Source organism: Vicugna pacos, chromosome 2 (genome assembly GCF_048564905.1).
Source record: "Vicugna pacos chromosome 2, VicPac4, whole genome shotgun sequence".
NCBI lineage: Eukaryota > Metazoa > Chordata > Mammalia > Artiodactyla > Camelidae > Vicugna > Vicugna pacos.
This window is the reverse complement of record NC_132988.1, coordinates 52,879,179-52,902,161: the sequence shown is the minus strand read 5'-3', so window position 1 is coordinate 52,902,161 and position 22,983 is coordinate 52,879,179. Positions and strand designations below refer to the sequence as shown.

Here is a 22,983-nt window from a genome sequence, read left to right as displayed (position 1 = left end):
TAGCCATAAGTAAAGATGCTGCCTCAATGACATCAAAAGGAGTTGTAACAGCATACCCAGCACAGTATTTGCCATTGTCATCTTTTAAATAAGAATCATCAATGAACCATGAGAAGTTAATGTTAACCAGTGGAATTTCTTGCAGATCATTATGAGAAGTCAGGAGATGGTCCATCAGTGTTAGAGAGTTGTGAGGGACTTCCCTGATGATGGAGGGGAAAACAGTAGCTGGATTAAGGTTCTCATAATATAAGAGAGTTATGTGAGGAGCAGTTAACAAAAGGACTTATAAGAGATAAGGCAGCGTCTGAGAAATGTTGAGTGCGATGAGAATTGAGGAGAGCTTCTACTCCATGAGGTACCAAAACTGTTAAAAGGCATCCCACAGTGACTTTTTTTTTTTTTTTTTTGGTGACTTTAACTGTAAGGGCAGTGGCCATAATGGCTGTAGGCAATGGGCATATCCCGACAGCAAAGGGTCCAGGTGCTGGCTATAATATCGTATGGGTTGATGGTGTCTCCTGTTTTGGGGTTAGTACCCCAAGGGCATTCTCTTTCTTTTCATATAAAAAAAGAAAAGAGAATCTGATCATTGGGATGTCCAAAGGCAGATGGGTTTATCAAACTCTCCTTTAATGTCTCAAAGGTTATGTTGTCTGGTTCCTCCCATAAAATGAGGTCAGGGTTGTTATTTATGAGTAAAACATAAAGAGGTTTGTCATTAGAAAGAAATTTGGAATCCAATTTTGGTAATAACAAACTAGCCTGAGAAAACTTTGTAAGTTGGTACTTAGTTTTGGGTTTTGGGAAACTTGGGACACCATGAAATCTACCTGGATCCAGGTGTAGCCATTGTTCTGATATCAGATGCCCTAAATATCAAACCTGGGTTTAGGAAAACTGCTATCTTTCTTTGGCACCTTATTTCCTTTGAGGCTAAGAACTTTAGCAAGTGGATGCTGTCTTCCTGTGAAGTGGCTGAAGGAGGAGAGTAAAGAAGCAAATTGTCCACATATTGCAACAAAGCAGAACCTCTCGGGAACTTTATATCATCCAGATCAACCTTCAGGATTTGCAAAAAATAAGGACTCCCAGTAAAACCCTGAGGCATTATTGTGCAGGGGAACTGTTTTCCTTCCCAAGCCAAGGCAAAAAGGTACTGACTAGTTTCATCAAGTGGAATAGTAAAGAATGCACTACATAAATCAAGTACAGTAAGGAACTTACTTTCAGTGGGAATGAACGTTTAGTAACGTATGAGAGTTAGAAAACAAGGTGTTCAGGGATAACAAGGTTGTTTATTGCTCAGATGTCCTGCACAAACCTCCACCTTTGGCCTTTAGATAAAACAGGGGTGTTGCAGGGACTGGTACAAGGGGTAAGGAGGCCCTGAGCCCTGTAATCGTCTATGATGGGCTTTATGCCTTGAAATGCTTCATTACTTACAGAGTATTGATTAATTTTGAGAGGAGGTTTTGAGAAGTCTATTTGAATTCTGATGGGTGGTGTGGTATGAATTTTGCTAACATCATTTGCAGATTCTGCCCATAAGGAAAACGGTAGCTGATTCAATAGGGACAAATGATCAGTGCTTCCAGAATCTGCTCTAGAACCATCAGAAACAGAACAAGTAAATTCATTTAATTCACTTAGTGTGCTACTTTGACGACTACTGTCAAATTCTAGAATTATCTCCCCCTTTTGGGAGAAATTCTGGCATGACAATTCTCCAAGAAGCCTTAATATAATAAACAGGTAGGGGTGGAGGAATGAAAGAGAACAGGGTGTGTGTCTCTTTAAGGACCTAAACAAAAGGGAACAGCTCAGAGACAGGAACCTCTTAAGGTTCATTAGAGATCCCCACTATTTGAACTGTTTTAGTACTACAAGGCGGTGGCTGTTTTACAGTAGTGGGGTTGAGCACGCAAAGTATGGCCCCCATGTTGGTTAGAACTGGAAGAGATTCATCCTTAATCTGGAGAAATGTTTTACCAAACTGATTAAGAGGGAGGATTGGGAAGAGTCCCTGTAGTTCCTCAGAGTCCTGCTATTGAGAATTGGAAGTTGGAAAGGCTGGTCAGAGGTCTGAAGGCACCTAAAGCACTTACATTTGCAACAATCTCTTTTCTAATGTCCTGGCTGTTTGCAATACTAGCAGAAACTAGAAGAGTTTTGGTTTTGTTTCGGAGCCTTCATTTGCTGAAGTTAAAGTTTAAGAATTCTGGCGGTCTTGCTTTGAGGTGGGTCATCTGCAGAGCAAGAGCGCTGGTTTGCCACATTCACAAAATCTGGAGTAGACATAGTTTCCCATTCCATCCTGGCCCTTTTTACTAGAAGGGAAAGTCTTGGTTCAGCCTGTTAATAAACAGAGTTAAAAGCTACCCGAGTGAAATGAATACCCGAAGGAAGACTAGAATTTTCTTTAAAAATAATCTGAAGTTGATTATACTAATCAGAAACAGGTTCATCAGATTTTTGTGTACAAGCCTGAATTTTGTTCCCATCAACAGGCTTTGGAAAGTTCTAGGAATTGCTCAATGAAATCCCCTAATAATGGATTTAGCCTGATAATATAATAGCTTAGTAAGCTAATCTCTTGGTTGCAATTCTAATAACCTTTCAGGATTTTCCCAATTAGCAGTTTTCATCCAATACTGGGCCTGGTGTTTGGCGAATGGCATATGAATTGTCTAAGCAGAGAACCGAGGCTGGTGAGTTTAAATGACTATATTCAATTTCTTAGCAAATCTGAGGACTTTCAATTACTTTGGGAAAATCTTTGACTACAGCTCGCAGTTCAGCTTTAGTCCAGGGAGCATAAGAAATTAAAGGTTTAGCTTCTGGATCCTCAGAAAATTTAATTTTAAAGGGATGGTTTCTGACAAGTTCAGAGGAAAATGAAGTGGGGAGAGTTTTATGGGCAAGCAATTAGTATGGGAAAATTGCAGAGGCAGAGGTGGCACAGAGGGAAACAGGAAGATGGAGCTAGAGGTGAAGTCTGATGGCGAGAAGCCAAGGAAGAAGAGCCTGAGGCTTCGGGATTCATTTTATCTTTCGTTAATCCTCTGTTTGCCTCAGTTAAACTTAAAATTTATTTGGCAGGGAAGCAATTTTAGACTCCTAATAACACTGGGAAGCCTCAAAATACCTATTCAAATAAGCATTCCACTCAGTTTTGGAATTGTTGAGCTACTGTAGCCCAATTCAATTACAAGGAGATTAAATTTGGGGATTTCAAAAGTTCCCTATAATGGCCACTGATATTCTCAGTTGCCTTTGGTCAGGTTGGTCCATTTACTTAGAAATGCATATGAGGAAGGACCATGGTTTTGAAACATAAAATCAGAGCTGAAGTCTCTGTGGGTGGGAGAGTGCCCTCAAAATACTCTGATAACCAGGATTCAATTTGTCAGAGGTTTTCCCTCTAACGTAAAGAACAATTTTCAAACAGCTCACCCAGCTTACAGCACACATGGCTCGTCTCAAAAAGCCTGTGCACTAATTGCAACCAGTCCCAAGGAGATGGTTTGGTCCCAGAGAAGCCAGGCTGAAGGCTCTTTTCGCCAGTCTCCAGAGGACAGCCCCTTCCAAAGGAACAGGTCAGAGACTGGAAAACTGGCACAGTTTCATTTGAAGCAGCCCCTTCCTGAAGGAATTGCGCCAAAGGCATTTTCAGCCAGCTTTGGTTCAGTCTGATCTCAAGATCAGACCAAAGTGCCAAACAAGTACCTATAAACACAACAGGACCTTAACCAGAACGATGAAAACTTTAAGAAGGTCTTGAATAAAGCCTGAAGAGCTTCAAACGCAGAGAGTGTATGAGCTCGAATCCAGGCTTAACTGTGGGTATGCACCTGTTTTCTTACCAGCCCTGGAATCGTCAGGAGCCTCCTTTGGTCCCAGTATGGGACACCAAAATGTTGATCTGAAATAGACTGCCAGATATTTCTCTAGCAAAGGTGAGTCCACTGGGGATCAGCAGAGAATTGCAGCTTGGGAGTCTACAACCATGGCTAGCCAAGTGCAAGTCACAGCAAGCAAGGGAAGGAGAATGCTTTTATAGAGGGAAAAGGAAGCGGGGAAGGCTAAACAGAGTCCATGGCTTTCACTGGCTGAGTACCTGCCAGGAAAGAGCAATCTTTCTTCCTCCTGTTGGGCTCTGCTATGTTGCAGGGGGTGAGACCTCCCCCTTCTGGTCACCCAACTCTATTTACTTGAGATTTCTGCGGTTTTGTTTTTGTTTTTGTTTTAATACTTTCCAGATACCAAAATGGGAAAATAATTGTACCATTTATTCTGTTCCCATTTGTGATTATTTCTTTTTTTGACCTTATTATTTGATAATTAACTGTTTTAAGTAGAAATTTAGACCATAAAGTGATTTTCCTTTTATCTAGGATCTATAAGCTATAATCAACACTGGCTCTGGGAACCACAGCCTCTGTCCCAACCTCATCTCTTATTTCTGCCCTACAAGTCTCCCTCATTGTGTAAGAAGTCAGGCATTGACTTTAGAACCCACAATTACTCCAAATGTTTTCCTAAATCACAAACTACTAAGACCTGTAGAATGTGCCTACACCTACTCGGTGCATTTGTCAAATTGCAAGTTAAGTCCATTTTAGTGGGTTAGAAAATCAATTTAGTAGATAGGTAAGCCTGAAAATAGTGAGTATCAGAATATAATATGTAAAAATTTTTAGTTACAAATTTCATGGCAAATAATAGTGAATTAAGACAAAAATGAGCAAATCCAGTAACTAATAGAGGATATTGTTTTATTATTACAATAAAAATTCACTTGCTTATACTATTTAATGTTTCTCTTGAATCATCTACTTATACTCATCATTGTCTTTTATTCTGTCATTATGTTCTTACCAACCATCAATAGGTCAATTTCTCTAACAAGAATTTAATTTCTTATAATTTCTTAAAAAAGAATGTTTTTCATATATTACGGGGGGGGGGGGGGGGGAAGCCTAAATCAAAACACAGTATTGGTAACCGAGTAAAAGGTATAGTTTAGAATGATAAATTGATTGGGGGCACAATTATACCTTTAACTGTTTTATTTACTGAATGCATCCAAATGCCAGGAATAATCCTAAAAGCTATATGAATATAAATTTTAGGTTACTTGGATAACCAGCAAGGTCTGTATTATTTACACTGCAAGATGGAGATAAATGATGTCAGGGCTGTGTGAACTGCTGTCATAAACTCAGAGAAGAGAATGTCCACAAAGTGACAAATATTATCAAGAATCTGACAGTCTCCTGATGTTTCTGAGACACTATAGTATGCTTATCAATGATACATACCCAGGGATATATTTTTTGCATAAACACACGATTCTTAACAATACTGATGAAAATTCCCTTACTTTATTACTCTAATGCTACTTTTTAAACCTTCATCATTTACCAACTTATAAACAAACATAGATTTGATGATCTAGGCTGTCATGGTTTCCAGCCAAGGCTACAATTTCTTCCATTAGACGAATTTCTCCCACCAGAAGAAAAGATTTAATGTCCTGATTGCCAGTTTCACAGTTGCCACCTAGTTCAGCTCCACCCCATTACCAGCTACAAAAACTTCCAAAGCAGCAATATAAAGAGGTCTATCTAGGATCACTCAGAACAAGTTGAAGGAATAGTAACTGTATATTACTGGTCACTTGCCAAGTCCTTTGTAATGTTGGAATAAAGTGCCAAACTACTCTAGTCATAAGGCAGGTATTAACAGAGATTAAGTTGCCAGAACCTCCTTTTAAAAATAACAACACTGAGCCTTCATTTTACAAATTTGGGGAACGTTTTCCTTAAGAAAAACAAACAAGTCAATTTTTTAAAAATGGGGAAAATTTTGCTTAGGAGTTAACCAAGAGTTCCTGCTGTTTTCATATGAACTAACTAATAGGGAATAATTTTAGGACAATCGCTGGCTCTTATACCCAACTTCAGAGCATGAGAATTATCCCCAGTGCAATAATCCATCCAGGACTATTCAGCTAGGGGGAAAGAAACAAGACATGATGTGTTCTAGCCAGATGGATTAGAGGAGCAAAATCTAAAACACAGTCTCTTAATATCAGAAAAAAAAATCAAAGATACCTGCTCTCACCTCTTCTATTTAACATTTTACTGGAAGTTCTACCTACTGCAATAAGGCCAGAAAAAGGAATAAGCTGCATCCATAATGGAAAGGAAGTAAAACTTTCCTAATTCGCAGAAGGCATTATCATGTATGTAGAAAATCCTGTGATATTTATAAGAAAAGCTATTGGCACTGACAATTGATTTGAGTAGAATTGCAGGATACAAGATCAATACATAAAAATCAATTGCCTTTCTACATATGAGGAATAAACAATAAGAAATTAAAGTTTTAAAAAATGCCACAGTATTTACAATAGCATCAAAATATGAAATACTTAGGGAGACCTATGAAAAAAGATGTGCAGTAACTACAGACTAAAATGTGTCGTAAAATATTAAGAGGAATTGAAGAAAACTTAAGTAGTGTAGAGTCATATGTTCATTAGTTGTAAGAGTCAATATTGTTAAGGTGGCAATTCTTCTTCAATATAACTACACATTCAACACAATCTCATTAAAAAGCAGGTTTTTTTAAAAGATGGAAATTGAGAAATTGATTTTAAAATTTACATGCAATACAGAGAATTTGATGCTAAAACAACTTTGAGAAAGAAAAAAATTTGGAGAACTACTTAATTCACAATTTACTATAAAGCTACATTAGTTAGAACAGTGTGCAGCACTGGCTACACATAGTCAAATAGATCAAAAAGAATGGAATAGAAAGAATAGCTACAGTAAGTCTAGAAATAGACTCACAAGTGATATCAACGGTGAAAAGACAATTCAGTAGACAAAGGACAGTCTGTCAATGCATGATGCTAGAACAATTGGATATTCATATGCAATAAAATAAACTTCAGCTCAAAGCTCACATTATATAAAAAAAAAGCTACAAAACTTTTAGAAGATATTAGAGAACTTTGTGTCCATGGATTAAGCAAAAACTTCTTAGATATGATGCCAAAAGTACAATATGTAAAACAAATATTGATAAATTAGACGTCAACATAATTAAGAACTTATTTTTGAATGAATTATTAAGAAATTAAACAGATAAACCATAGACTCTAAAAAAAAATCACAAAACATATCTGATATCCACCCAGAATATATAAGAAATTCTCAAAACTCAGTAATAGAAGTCTCTTCGTACCTGTGGATCTGAGACTGTCCTTTCTCAACCATCTACACCATAGCATCAGAACCAGCTAGAAGAAACCAACCACAACACAGATTGGATCAGGAAGCCCTTTTGTTGTCAATAGGCCGAGACACCTCCCTCCCTCTAAGAGACATAGGACAGCCAGTAAACACCATCAAAGAGATCAAGAGCTCTACTGATATTAAGTGACCAGAAATGCTCTCTTTCACCACCAGGCCTGAGATTCATCTCACCCAAGAAAGAAATATCAAAGTAGCTCGGTTTCCACTGGCAAGAGGGATCTAGCCACTAAACAGCCCAGCCAAGAAAGCCATTTGACCCTGTTAAGTCTGAGACTCTCTTTTCTAGCACACAGGAAATTAGTATTTCCTGAAAATACTAAGGGGGCCAAAGGGCATTGGTAGGGAAGGTCTTATTACAAGTACTCAAACTGGAAAGTGTTATGAATCACTCATAGACAGGGTAATCCTGAGCCAACAAAAGAGCCTCTTTATTTCCACATATCTAAGACCCACCCTCCGTGCCCCTGAGAGAAAACTATGGCCCAGTCTACCAAACACCTTGTGCCTCCTCAGGTAGCATCAGAAGGGCCCAAGAGGAGCACCAGTGGTGCTGGATAAACAAAAAAGATCACTGTAAAGCTGTAAAGTCTCTAAAAATTAAACTCTCTTTACAACCATAACCCTAAAAAATTAGTCAGAAACGGTCAGCTGAATCTAAACAAGGTGACTGCCTGCTAAAATAGGACCTAGACAAAATAGAAAAATTTGAAAATAAGTAAACTGTCTGGGATATACAATAAAAAATCATCCATCATACCAGAAACAAAGTTAATCAATCTTAAAGAGAAATGACTGATGCTAAAGTGAGATGAATTAGATGTTGGAATTATTTGACAAGAATTTTAAGGAAGCCCTCATGAATGTTATCTAACAATCAATCACAAGTTCCCTTAAAACAAATAAAAATAGGAAACCTCTGAAAATAAATTATTAAAAATGAGCAAATGGAAATTATAGAACTTCTATACAACTGAAAAATTCAGGAACAAAGCATTCACTGAATGGACTTAATAGCAGAGTGGAGATGATATAGGACTCAATTAGTGAAACTGAGGACAAATCAGTAGAATTCATCTAATTCAAGCAATAGGGAAAATATATAAAAAAAAAATGAACAGAGCCTCAGGGGCTTAAGGGACCTGAGAGACAATATAAAATGACCCAATATTCATATCATCTGAGTCCCATAAGGAAAACAGAAAAAAAAAATCATGCTAAAGGTATATTCAAAGAAATAATGGATGAAATTCCTTGATGAAAGACAAACCTGTGTATTAAGAAGCAAAACACTCCAAACCTGATAAACTCAAAGAAATCATGACAAGGCATACCATAATTAAACCTCTAAAAACTAAAGAAAAAAAAAATCTTGAAAGCAGCTAGACAGAAATGACATTAAAAGGGGAACACCAATTTGAATAATAGCAGATTTCATGGAAAAAAAAAATCATGGAAACCAGAAAGAAGTGGCACAGTGTTTTCAAGTGCTAAAAGAAACGAAATGTCAACATGAATTTTATACCTGGAAAAACCAGCATTCAGAAATGAAAGGGAAATAATGACATTTTCAGATGGAGGAAAACTAAAAGAATTTGTTGGTAACCAACTTACACTTAAGTATCAGGTAAAGGAAGTTATGCAATTAAAGGAAAGAACTTGGAGCATCAGCAAGGAAGAAGAAACCACAGAAACTGCAGAAATATGGATACATGCAATAGACTTCCTTTTCTGATGGGTTTCTTAAATTACATTTGATGATTAAAACAAAAATTACACCAGACAGTATACAGATTTTGTACCCCTCTTATGTATGGGCCATATCAATGTGGCCATATAGATAATGTTTATTTTGTCTTTGCTAGTAAAACACAGGTCTCTAGAGAACTGGGTCCATAATTCATTCATCCATCATATCACTGAAGTATCTTTGAGAATTATTAGGTCTTACTATTCAACAAATATTTATTAAGTGGATGAGTAAAATGAAGAATAAAATACATATTTATCATTACCCTCTCTCTTCATCTAAACATTAGGGAAATATTTCAAATATTAAAATGATTATGAAAAGCATTAAGAAAAAGTAATTTTCTGAGAAGTACTACCCTCTATAATTAGATGCCAAATTAATTAGTCACTATTTTTCATCAACATGTTTTCTGTATTATACTATGTTTAAGACAACACGCAACAATATTTAATGGATAGATGGCTTTATAACTTCTTGGGAACTGAAGAAGTACCAAGAGGATATTAAATAAATTATAAAAATATTCAAATTTTCAAACTAATAAGAATCTTCAACTTATTGTATATGAACCCTTCTTCCCTAGCCAATTTCAACAACAGGTAACATTATGAATTAATGTGGGTAATACGACTTACTACACAAGTCCGATGGCCTTATTTTTAACTTACAGTGTTTTTGATGGAGGTTAGTGGCCCAAGTTTCTATTCTGAGTCCGGAGAAGATGGGAGGCATTTTCTAGAATAGTCTTTGTAGCCCTAGAAAGTCATAGGTTTCTGTTTCACACTTCAGACATCTAACCTTAGCCCCAACCTCTATTCCTATATCTCTAGCCCTGTCACATCGCAGAATATGAAATATAGTAGGTGCTCATTTTCTAAAAGAATCTCTTCAGGATGTTGAAAAATTACATATTAGGACTTATCCTGACACTCCTTGATATGGAATGAATTCCCAACGGCTGTGTGCATCAGTAAATTTATAGGAATATCCAAAAGTAAAGAAAAATTAATTTCATACTCCCATTCACCTTTGAGCAGTTTTAATCATGGTTGTGATGCTCAGAGGAGATGATCCTGAGATCGCTTTCTCAAGTCAAGTAATCAAATGCATGGTATCACAAACAGTAATATGATGTAAAAGGGATGTAAGACATAAATCAGGATTATGTTCCCCAGAGCTTGATGAATTCGGTAAAAGTTTAAATACTCCAATATAAGAAAAATATGACAAATGCAATTAAGAAATTTACAACATTCCAGGAAAGCTTGTTTATCTCAGATAGGATATCCATGTAAGCATTTTGGTTAATTTATAAAGGGATCACTACTACTATGAAGGAAATAAACTATCCTAGTGGAAACTGGGTAGAATACGAATAAATATTTTATAGACCAAAAATATAAGCCAACACGGAATATATGAAAAAAAAACCCATTTCATTACAATAAGTAAATTTAAAAGTCATCATTCACCAGTCTAAACGACAAATTTTTAAAGTTTGATGATATCCACTGCAGGCAACGGTGTGGTGGAAAGAGTTCACACCATCAGTGAGAATACAAATTGGAGTACTATTTCTGAAAAATAATTGGGCAATAATTTTTGAAAATTGAAATGGACATTCCTTTTGGCCCAGAAAACCCACAACTTGGAATTACAGATACGACTATCAAAGTTTTCCAAGGTACTATTAAAAAGGTATCTTTTGCAAAGCTGTAATAGCAAAAATACAGGGAACAACTAAAGTGTCCAACAATAGCAAAAAACAAAAACAACTAACAGTTGCTACTCACTCTTCTCAGCATTTAATGTGTATAATTCTACCTAATCCACACAAAAATATTGAGATATTATACCTATTTTAAAGATGGAAAACACAAGCATGAGGAGTTCTTGCCCAAGGTCACACAGCTAGACAGTAGTAGAAGTGGGATGTAAACCTGCACTGATTATAGGTTGCTTCCTCTTAAGGAATACCATTCAGTCAGGAATAGGAGGTTACGTATGTATTAATGTGAAAACATCTCCAAGAAGAAAAAGGTGTAAAATAGATGAGGGTGTGCTCTCACATGTGTTACTGAATGTGTGTGTAATTATTATGGATTGTATTTTCTGAAAAGAATAACAAAGACTTCATAATTACAGTTAACTTTGGATTATGTATGTGCATTGCTTTTATTTAGAAACATCAATAGCTACTGTAAAGCAAGAAAATTATTACCTGTCTTTATTAGCTTCTTTGTCATTTTCTATATTAAATACATAAATGTCATATTTTAAAATAATGAAAGCAATGTTAGTAATAATCCATGAATCAGAAATTTTAACCTAACAATCATTAAATTCATCCACATATTAATTTAAACGTTCATTTATTAAGCACTTAACAACCATATAAACAATTTTCTAGGTCAGGAGTTGGTAAATTTTTTCTGAAAAGACTAGACAGAAAATAAATCAGGCTTTGTGGATCATAAGGTCTTGGCCACAACTACTCAGCTCTGCCTTTGTGCTGCAAATGTCCAATACACAATATATATAAAAATTACTATAGTTGCATTTCAATAAGACTTTATTTACAAAATAGGAATCCCAGTTTAGCCCATGGACTATAGTTTGCCAACTCCTGTTCTAGGTGATCATTTTTAATCTATCGAGGTGTTCTTAGCCTACAAACACATAAATATGTATAGTTATAATAAATACATGTCTATATAATTTATATATGCCTTTTGATCATGTGCACACACACACCTATAGTGAAAGAATCAAGAGGTTATACCTGACTTAAGTATAGGATGCAGATGTACTATCACAGAATGATATAAAAATTAATATGAATGATTATATACTTAACTGATACCAAATAAGTTACTAAAAGCAAAGAATTTAAAGTAGAAAATATGATGCAGTTTTACTCTCAGGTTTTGCATAGAGAAAGCAGGTGATATACAATTTACATTAAAATGCATCAGGAAAATAGGCCATTTCTATTTGGGGATAAGTAAAAGACCTCACATACCAAAATTAGGAGGTGAAATTCTTCACTACACAATTATATTGAGTCTGCATCTGGAATACTCAGTTTAGTGACATACCTCAGTACCAGCAACATACAGAATAACCTGCAAGTTGTTCAAGGAACAGCATTAAAAATAATTCAAAGACAGAAGAAAGTGATTTTAGTCGATAAAATGATAAATATGCAACTAAGAAACAACTGAACAACAATAAAGAGACTTAGAAGTAGAAAAACAGTGGGTCCATTTATCAGAGTATTTTAAAAGAATTTAAATGAAATTGTAACATTTATATTTTATAAATCAATTTCCACTAACAAACCCTAGTATTTAGAATTAGAGCAGGAAAAAAACAGTTGACTACATAACAGGAGTGTAACTGTCAGAGAAAAAGATGAATATTTGCTGTTTCGTGTTCTCTAACATTAATCACTTTACATAATACTGGAGACCCAATTTACATAACGCTATCCCCATGCGAGACAGCTCATAAGGTGACTAGCTCGATTTTTGAAACATAAGGCTAGGAAGTTTTGTAGCTTGGAAAATTTTGTAGTTATAAATAAATGGTACACTTTTGGATAACCCGATCCTTCCACAGATCATCACACTTGAAGATGAAAAATGAAGTGAAATAAGAGATAAGGGGATAAAATTCCGAACAATGTACCTTTTATTTCTTTCAAGCACATGTTGTACCCTAGTCTGCCATGGTTCACTGCAACCAAATTGGTTTCTTCTTCTTGTATCAATATCCAAATCATGATTTTCTGAGAAGGTATAAGCTAACCTTCTCATTAATCCTGTGAATGTCGTAAGTCAGGATGTTGGTAGCTAATCCATGTTGCCTTCTCATAGATGTACCTTAAGATTTCCAGAATATTATTTGTTGTAAATAGTAAGAAAAGCTTTAAAACATGCTTTTAGCTAGGTCATAGATATATACCTGCATTTTTTAACAATTCTCTAAGCATACTATTCCTTTGATACAAAATTAGAGAAATGCCTGAGTGTCTTAAATCATTTTTTATGATTAAATGTTTAAATTCAAACATGTGATATATATAAAAAGAAAATATATTAAAATATATTCTTCTAATAAGTAAATTGCACTGAATAAAACTCCAGAAGAAACAGCAATCAGAAAGGCAACAGAAAAACAATAATCATTCTGATAAGTATAATTAAATGATAACATAAAATGAATAAAATTTTTAAATTACCATATTTTGATCTGAGAACCCAAATTAATGTCAGCAGTTCTTTTTGATTTATTAACTAAGAGAATATATTTATCCACTTTTAAAATCTAACAAATGAAAAATAAAATATTAGAATGTTTAGGTTTGTTTCATTAAAGCTAATTACTTAGTAGGATTAAGAAATGATTATACACATATCTTTTTTATACATAGGTTCATGCCAATATATTTTTGTGAGGTTTCAATTCATCAAACCCAAATAATTAATATATACATATAAAATTTACTTTTACTGTGTACATAATTTGGAATTTTTAATCAAACCTTTCCCTCTTTTTGAAATTAAAAGTATATGCTAATTGAATAAAGTTAAGAATTTTATTCAATAAGTAAATGTTTATCAAATGCTTCCTTTGTGTAAGGTGCATGCTAGATGCTGGAATATAAACATGTATAAAATAAAGCCCTTTCTTCAAAGGGCTTAAAATCAAATACTATAAGACCAGCAAACAAATAGTTATAATATAAAGCAAAAAAAGGGCAAATATTTTGGAAGTGTTCAAGTAAATATGGATCTCCAATGAGATACATGCTTATTTCACATTTGTTAAGAGCTCAAAAAAGGATTCATAAAGGAGAAAGCTTTGAAATGGGCTTTGAGGCTAGATGGAATTGCTACAGAAAGAGGTACACAGAGATGACACTCTATATTGGATGGCACAACACCTACAGAAGATTAGAAGTGACTATGAGTCAGTAACTAGAAGATATAGTCACACATACATCTTCCCCACAAAATAGCTAAAGAACAGGTATGCATATGTGCAGTGGGAAAAAAATTCAAAAATTAGAGTTGGAGTATTTCTACACATATCCTTAAAAACCAAGATAAGGATTTGGACTTAATTTAAGAAGCAACAGAAAACAGGAAGTAATTTTGGGCACAGTTAACCTGACTGTCTAGGTGCATAGGACTAATAAACTAAAATTGCAGAGAGATTTTAGGCAAAGATTAATTTGGAGGTTATTGAAACATCTAGAAAAGAGAAAATAATGATCAGAACCACACAGCAGCAGAAGGAATGGAAGGAAAGGAATGATGTGAGAAATATAGCACAAATAGAGTCTAGAGCACTTAAGCTGGTTTAATTAGGGTTGGTCATGGAATGGATGAGATGGAGCCAAAACTGACCTTAGATTTTTGTTGGTATAATTACTCCAATTGTTCTGGGAACTTCAAAATAATGTGCCTTTGTTTCTTTGTGCATTTGCTTTTGTTTGCTTTTTCTTTCACTGTACCAGGACATTGGTAGTCCTTTTCAATCTGGAGATCACATCTTTAAATCCAGGGAGAAATGTTCATATTAATTATCTGATAAATTTCTTACCTTAATGGGCTCTGTTTTCTCTTTCTGGAACTCCAGTTAGTTAGATATTTGGTTTCCCAGATTTCCTTATGTGCTTTTTGTGAATTATTTTAAAAGTTAAAACTCTTATAAAGATAGCTTTATGTATTCTTCTAAAAGATTTAAATTATACTTTTCAAAATAAGTATTTAATCTATCCAGAATTGAGTGTTGCATATGGTGTACTGTAAAGATTCAATTTCCTTTTTTTCCCCGTATGGATTATTTTTTTTCTGCAACAAGTCTCAAAAAGTCTATCTTTCACTCAATGATCTTCAAAGGCCAGCTTTCTCATATATCAATATTTCATTTTATATATATATATATACACACACACATATAGATGTCTATTTTGAGGGATTCTGTTCTGTTTACTGGTCTGTGTGTTGATCCCTACACCAGTACCACACTGATTTAATTACTGTAGCACTATAAAATCTAATATGGTCCAGGAATCTCCCTGCAATTTCCTTCCTTAGAATTTTCTTCCTTCCTTCTTATATATTCTTTACTACTTCAAATAAATTTTAAACAATCTTGTCAGGTTCCTTGGGAAACATTTTCTTAAAAGCCATAAATTCACAGATCAAGTTGAAAGAATTCAAATCTGAGAAGCTTCCTATTCATGAACATAATAAATTTCTTCATTTAGGTCATTGTAATGTCTTTCCATATACTTTTATTTATACTTCTTTTGTTGGTTTTGTTTCTATGTACCACATATTTTATTGCTATAACATATTAACTTTTAAATAATTTTACATTTTCTAATTACTACTAGTATATAGAAATGCAATCACTTTTTGCATAATGATCTTACAATGGGAGGTTGTCAAAATTTCATAAAATTTATTATTTGTATATAGATTCTTTTATTTTTCATGTTAATAATATCATTTTCAAATAATGCCAGTTTTGGACTTCTTTATTTTATTAATTTTCTATTTATCTATCACTAATATTTTCCATATGTTCCATCAAATCCAATGCCTGATGTCATTTTTTTAATTCTAAAATAAATCTGATAGCCTTATCATAGTTTTTGCTCTTTAAAACTCCATCCACCCTTCTGCTCCAATCTTTATGAATCAATTTCCACACTAATCTTTATCCACATTTTTTTCCCTTTTCTCATTGTTCAAGATAGTGCCTCCATTATTCTCTTAAATTGGAGTGGAAATCATAAGACATCCTTGTCATTTTCTTGAATTTGAATAAAATGCTTCTAAGATTGTAACACTGAATACAATGTTCATCCTATGTTTTGGGTAAATATTCAATTAGATTAATGAATTTTCCGTCTATTATTAGTTTCCTAGGAGTTTTTATTGAGCATGGGTAAGACTCTGCACCCAGTTCCAATGTGTGGGTATTTTCTCCACACAACCAAGCAATTCTCTGGCACCAGCTGGTTATCTTACAATTCAATTCAATTCTGACACTGTGTACCTAGAAACAGCATCAGATCCCACAGGTTAAGGGTTCAGTCCCACAAGACTGAACACATCAGTTACAAGTCCAGGTTGTCACCCATGCTTCTGACTGACTGGTTACAGATTAAAAGTCCCAATGAACCCAGCCTTGGGCTGAATAAGAATAGTGACTCATTTCACCCTAATCAACAATTAACTGATGACTGATATGTTATTATATCATCATTATATGTAATGAAATTATGATTTTACACTGGGCTATCCATAACCTATCAACCTTATCATCTTTTCAAAAATTAGTCAATTCTTGACTGTGAAATGGCACATATTTCCTTTGTTACATATACTACCTAAAAAGAACTGGCTTTCAGGAAGAATTAACAAACTTCAAATATCTTAGCAATGACTTTGGAATTCCAGAAAATATCTGACCACAAGAATGAAAATAGAGTAAAATAACAGAAAATAATTTTGGGGTAAATTCTGATTTATATTTTGATCTATAGAGTACAAAGAAAAAAAAACTAGAAAAAAATTACTGATCTCTTTACTAAAGGTATTATGGCCAAAGAAAATATGAAAAAAAAAGACAAAGTCAACTGTAGCACAAGTCATGGATATTGAGAGAAATGCTTATATTTTGGGATGATAAAATAATCATGCTCATTCAGTTCTTGAGATAGGAAGTTTACTACGTTACATTTATCAAAGCAGGGCCAAAGTTTTCCTGTAACCTGACAAAATATGAAGTTTGCTCTAATCTTTAAAAAGGCCTAAAGAGAAGGGATGCTTCTTGACTATTAAAGACCAGCTAAGTAATAGTTCTAACCTAAGGACACTTGAGTGACTTGAATATCAAAACATGAATACCAAAACAATCTTCTACCCTCAATATATGAAACATACATAGCTGCCATGTTATTAAAGTGTGACCATCATATTCATAAATCACTTTATAGGAGTTCTAGTTATAGGTACTACATAAAAAGTCCTTGTACACCAGATAAATTGAATATCAAGACTTCATATTTTTGCTTTTTAACAGACAACACTACACATGAGGGACATAGGGAAAAAATGACACATAAATTGACAAGCAAAGGACAAATGGGAAAAAAGCAGTAAGGCTTCAAGATAATCATATCATAGTCTTTTTTTTCCTCGAATTTCCCCAGAACTCATGCTTCATGTCTACTAGGGTATATCAAAGTAGAAGGACATATGTCCACTCCTCTTACTAATGAATATGCTACAAGATCTGAAAAACTGAGGGATAAAGTAGGGAAGATGAGCTGAAGTATCCCTCTTCTCTCTGTCTCCTCATTCCTCCCTCCCTCCCTCTTTGATTTAAAAATTTGAATAAGTGAAGTCATTAATTATACTGTTTCTTTGAGCAGGGTCAAATCTCCTTGGCACATTCTCAGTAAAAAAAAAAAAAAAAGAACTCGAGTAAGTAGAGGAGTAGATCTGAGTATACTTTGAAATAGAAATAGAAAATAAATCAGTGATTAAAAAACAGGTTCCAGAAATGGATTAAAATAAATATAATACTCATATAACATGAAAAACATGAAGAAAATGGCTGCTTAATAATGTCCTTGGCATAACTGCCTATATATACCAAAATATATATATACATATGTATATTTTTTTACCTCAAGCTAGACAGAGAAAGTCATCTTCCTATAAAGCAAAGGTATAACAACAATTGATTAATTTTTTAAAAGTTAGGAAAATAATTTTATACCTTTGGAATGAAAGGATCCTTTTTAAATAAAGAAAACCAGGCACTGTGAAGCAATGGATATCTATGTTTAAATATATATAATTTAAATATTTCTGAATGCAAACGGTACCATAAGCAAACAAGAATGACAAGAATCAGTCAAAATGCAGTCATAAAAATCTCCTTAGCAAGTGATATTGGGAAGGCTGGACAGTCGCATGCAAATCAATGAAGTTAGAACACTCCCTCACACCATACAGAAAAATAAACTCAGAATGGCTTAAAGACTTAAATATAAGACATAAAACCATACAATTCCTAGAAGAGAACATAGGCAAAACATTCTCTGACATAAATCACAGCAATACTTTCTTAGATCAGTCTCCCAAGGCAAAAGAAATAAAAGCAAAAATAAACAAATAGGACCTAGTCAAACTTACATAGCTTTTGCATAGCAAAGCAAACCAACAAAATGAAAAGACAACCTACAGGATTGCAACCGACAAGAGATTATTTTCCAAAATATACAAACAGCATATATAGCTCAATATCAAGACAAACAAACAAACAAACATTACAATCAAAAAATGGACAGAAGAACTAAATAGACATTTCTACAAGGAGTTATGCAGATGGCCAACAGGCACATGAAATGATGTCAACATCATTAATCAATAGAGAAATGTAAATCAAAACTGCAATGAAATATCACCTCATATAAGTCAGAATGGCCATCATCATAAAGTCTACAAATAATAAATACTGGAGAGGGTGTGGAGAAAGGGAACCCTTCTACATTGTTGGTGAGAATGGAAATTGGTGTAGACACTATGGAGGACAGCATGGAGATTCCTTAAAAACACTAAAAATAGAGTTACCATATGATCCAGCAATCCCACTCCTGGGCATCTATCCAGAAAAGATGAAAACTCTAATTTGAAAATATACATGCCCTCCAATATTCACAGCAGCACTATTTACAATAGCCAAGATATAGAAGCAACCTAAATGTCCATCAACAGATGAATGGATAAAGAAGTGTGGCATATATGTATATAATGGAATATTACTCAACTATAAAAAGAATAAAATAATTCCATATTCAGCAACATGAATGGATCTAGAGATTATCATATTAAGTGAAGTCAGACAAAGACAAATATGTATCACTTACATGTGGAATCTAAAAAAATGACACAAATGAACTTATTTACAAAACAGAAACAGACTCAGACACAAAAAACAAACTTATGGTTACTATAGGGGGAAGCAGGTAAGGATAAATTAGGAGCTTTAGATTAACAGATGCACACTACTATATATAAAATAGATGACAAGGACCTACCATGTAGCACAGGGAACTCTATTCACTACCTTGTAATAATAGAAAAGAATTTGAAAAATACTATATGTATAAGTGAATCACTATGTTGTATACCTGAAACTAATACAACATTGTAAGTCAATTATACTTCAATTAAAAAAAAAATCAGTCATAAGAATAAATGTTGTATCTCTACTACATGGTTAACTCTCTGTTACTTGTCTAGTCAAAAGCAATTAAATAAATTTTTTAAATGGGCAAAAATATTCCTACTCATGTAGAGGAGGAAATACAAATAGGTAACACATAAAAAGAATATAAAACCTCAGAAAAATATAAATTAAATCAAGTATTTTTCTTTTTTTAACTGGACAAAATTTAAAAATTTATAATATCTTGTGCTGATATTATTGTGAGGAAATGGGCACTTTCATACATTTTTGGTGGATATATAATTCATACCAGTTATTTGGTAAGTGATGTAGCCATTTCTATTGAAATTTAAAATGTGCATATACACTAAATGAATAACCCCATTTTTAGAAATTAACCCATTAAGATTAAATTTCAGCATGTAAGTTGGGTGTTTTCTGTACATCCAAAATTTTTTGTTATCTGTATCAATAACAAATATATGGAGACAATCTGAATGACCCCAAATAAGGAAATGACTAAATGAAGTTGTAATATCTAATCACATATATGTTAAAGGTATAAAGTTATTTAAAAATAAATTAAAATGTTAAGGAAAAATGTTTATTATATATTGTTAAGTGAAAAATACAAGGGGATTTTAGGGAATGTAAATCATAGGAAAAGGAAAAAGAAAACAAATATATAACCTTACTCAGACATAACCAATATTATAATTTTGTTATATTTCAAATCAGTTTATCTATCTAGCAAGTTCAAAAGTTTCCCTAAATTAATTTTGAGGGATACACCAAAGGACACAATCAACAGACTGAAAAAGCAACCTATTTGGAACAGAATTGACAGCCCAGAATTAGATTTCTGTATATACAGTCAACTGTTCTTTGACAAAGGAGCAAAGACAATATTAATGGAGCAAAGACATTGTCTTTTTGACAGATAGTGCTGGAACAACTAAACATCCACATGCAAAAAAAAAAAAAAGAATTTAGACACTCATTTTGTATCTTTAACAAAAGTTAATTATAAATGAATCACAGGCCTAGCATAAAACTCAAAACTATAAAACTCCTAGAAGATAACATAGGAGAAAACCTAGATGACTTTATTTAGTGTTGTATCTAAAAAGGCTTCACAAAAACCAAACACACATCCATGATAGAAAGAACTGATTAACTAGACTTCATTAAAATTAAAAACAAATGCTCTGTGAAAGACAATATCAAGAGAATAAAAGGACAAGCCACAGGCTGGGAGAAAATATTTGTAAAAAACACATCTAATAAAGGACACTTATCCAAAATACATAAGGAACTCTTAAAACTCAACAGTATGAACATAAACAAATCAGATAAAAAAAAAAGTGGACCAAAGACCTTAACAGACATCTCATTAAAGAAGACATACAGATGGCAAATAAGGATATAGAAAAGATATTCTACATCATGCAGCATGAGGAAATGCAAACTAAAACAACGAGTTGCCACTACACACCCATTAGAATGACCCAAAACTGACAACACCAAATACTGGCAAGGACGTAGAGCCACAAGAACTTTTATTCATTGCTTGTGGGAATGCAAAATGGTACAGTTACATTGGAAGACAGTTTGGCAGCTTCATACAATACATATTCTTATCATATGATCTAGCAATCACACTCCTTGATATTTACCCAAAGGAGTTGAAAATTTGTCCGTACAAACTGTTTTTTTTTAAACCATACAAATGTTCATAGCAGCTTTCTTCATAATTGCCAAAACTTGGAAGCAATCAAAATATCCATCAGTAGATGAATGGATAAATAAACCATGTCATACAGGCAATGGAATATTATTCAGTGCTAAAAAGAAATCAGCTATAAAGCCATGAAAAAGCATGAGGGAGGAGTCAGAAGTTCATAGTACAAAGTGAAGGAAGTCAACCCATAAAGGCTACATACTGTATTAAATTTTGGAAAAGACAAAACTATGAGACAATAAAAATACCAGTGGTCATCAAAGGTGATGGGGAGGGAAAGGATGAACAGGCAGAGCACAGAGGATGTTTACAACAATGAAAATTCTCTCTGTATGATATTATAATAATGGATATATGCTATTATTCATTCATCCAAACCCGCAGAATGTACAACACCATGAGGGAACTGTAAGGTTAACTATGGGCTTTGACTGTTTATGATATGTCAACGGGGGTCATCCATGGTAACAAATGTACTGCTCTGGTGGGGAATGTTGATAATGGGAGAGGTTATGCATGGTTTGGAGAGGGTATATATGGGAAATCTCTGTTATCTTCTACTCAATATTGCTGCGAACGTAAAATTGCTCTTAAAAAATAAATTGTTCAAAATAAAAGCAACCTGTGAAATGGGAGAAAACACTTGCAAATCTGAAGAGAGTAATGTCTAGAATATATAAAGAACTCCTATAACTCAACAGCTATAAAAAAACAATCCCATTAAAAAACAGGCAAAGATCTTTAGACATTTCTCCAAAGAAGATCTACAAATGACCAACAAGCACCAAGTGTTCAACATCACTCATCATTAGGGAAATGCACATCCAAGCCACAGTGAGATACTACCTCACACCAAAGAGGATGGCTATTAGTGAAAATCAAAAAATAAAACATTTGGAGAAATATGTGGAGAAAATTATACTACCACTGTTAGTAGGAATACAGAATGGTGTAATCACTATGGAAAACAGTATGGTGGTTCCTCAAAAAATTAAAAATAGAGTTACTATATGATCTAGCAATTCTACTCCTGGGTAGACACCACAAAACAGTCTCAAAGAGACTCATATTCACAGCATTATTCACAATAGTCAAAAGGTGGGAGCAATCCAAGGGTCACTGATAGATAAATGGATAAACAAAACATGTTACATGTATACAATGGAATATTATTCAGCCCTAAAAAGGAGGGCAGTTGTGACATATGCTACAGTATGGATGAATCTTGAGAATACTATATGTTAAGTGAATAAGCCATTCACAAAAAGATAAGTACTGTATGATTCCCGTTATCTGAGGTATCTTGAGCAGTCATATTTATTGAGGCAGAAAGTACAATGCTGATTGCCAGGGGCTGAGGAGGGGGAGAATGGTGAGTTGTTATTTAATGGGTACAAAACTTCAGCTTTGCAAGATGAAAAGTTTTGGATATTGGTTGTACTTAACATTATAAAATTGTACACTTGAAAATAGTCAAGATGATCAATTTGTGTTATATATATCCATAATTTAAAATTTAAAAAAAAAAATCTTAAAAGATACTATCCATTTCTGAACACGTTACATGGGAAAATCGTCACAGTAGGAAAAATCCAGTCCTGAAACTGAGAATCTTGGTATGTTCTTATACTGATCTTTGGCTTCAATTTTACTCTAGGGTAGTTCCATATTCTAAATGGTAAAGTAGTAATCCATATTCTGAAAGGATAGCCCCATATCCTGCAAGTCTCTGAGTCTGTGGGAGAAATCTGGCCAAGAAGAAATGACATAAAAATCTTTTGTAACATACCCACATTGGACTGAATTGAGTACTCTTAACAACTGTCATTTAAAAGAGAACATACAGCCAGATAGACATTTAAATATGCTAACTGAAATGCAAAGAAGAAAAAAGAATG

General features: G+C 33.9%; 1 protein-coding gene across 19 annotated transcripts in view; it reads right to left on the bottom strand.

The window, feature by feature from the left end:
- STPG2 (sperm tail PG-rich repeat containing 2) overlaps positions 1 to 22,983 on the bottom strand; it is a 436,638-nt gene that overhangs the window by 108,894 nt on the left and 304,761 nt on the right. For 7 of the 19 annotated variants that reach the window (XR_012060157.1, XR_012060155.1, XR_012060156.1 and 4 more), the window contains exon 13: positions 12,104 to 12,206. The exons of 8 other annotated variants lie outside the window; for them this stretch is intronic. Coding sequence is in view for 2 of the 11 variants with exons in the window: in XM_072940251.1 (XP_072796352.1) it covers positions 12,954 to 12,965 (12 nt within the window). In the remaining 9 variants the exon portion in view is untranslated. Of the gene's footprint in view, positions 1 to 9,749; positions 9,837 to 12,103; positions 12,207 to 12,815; positions 12,966 to 14,488; positions 14,641 to 22,983 lie in introns of those variants that run through there. 4 more of the 19 variants (XR_012060158.1, XR_012060178.1, XM_072940251.1 and 1 more) reach the window with 4 other exon arrangements.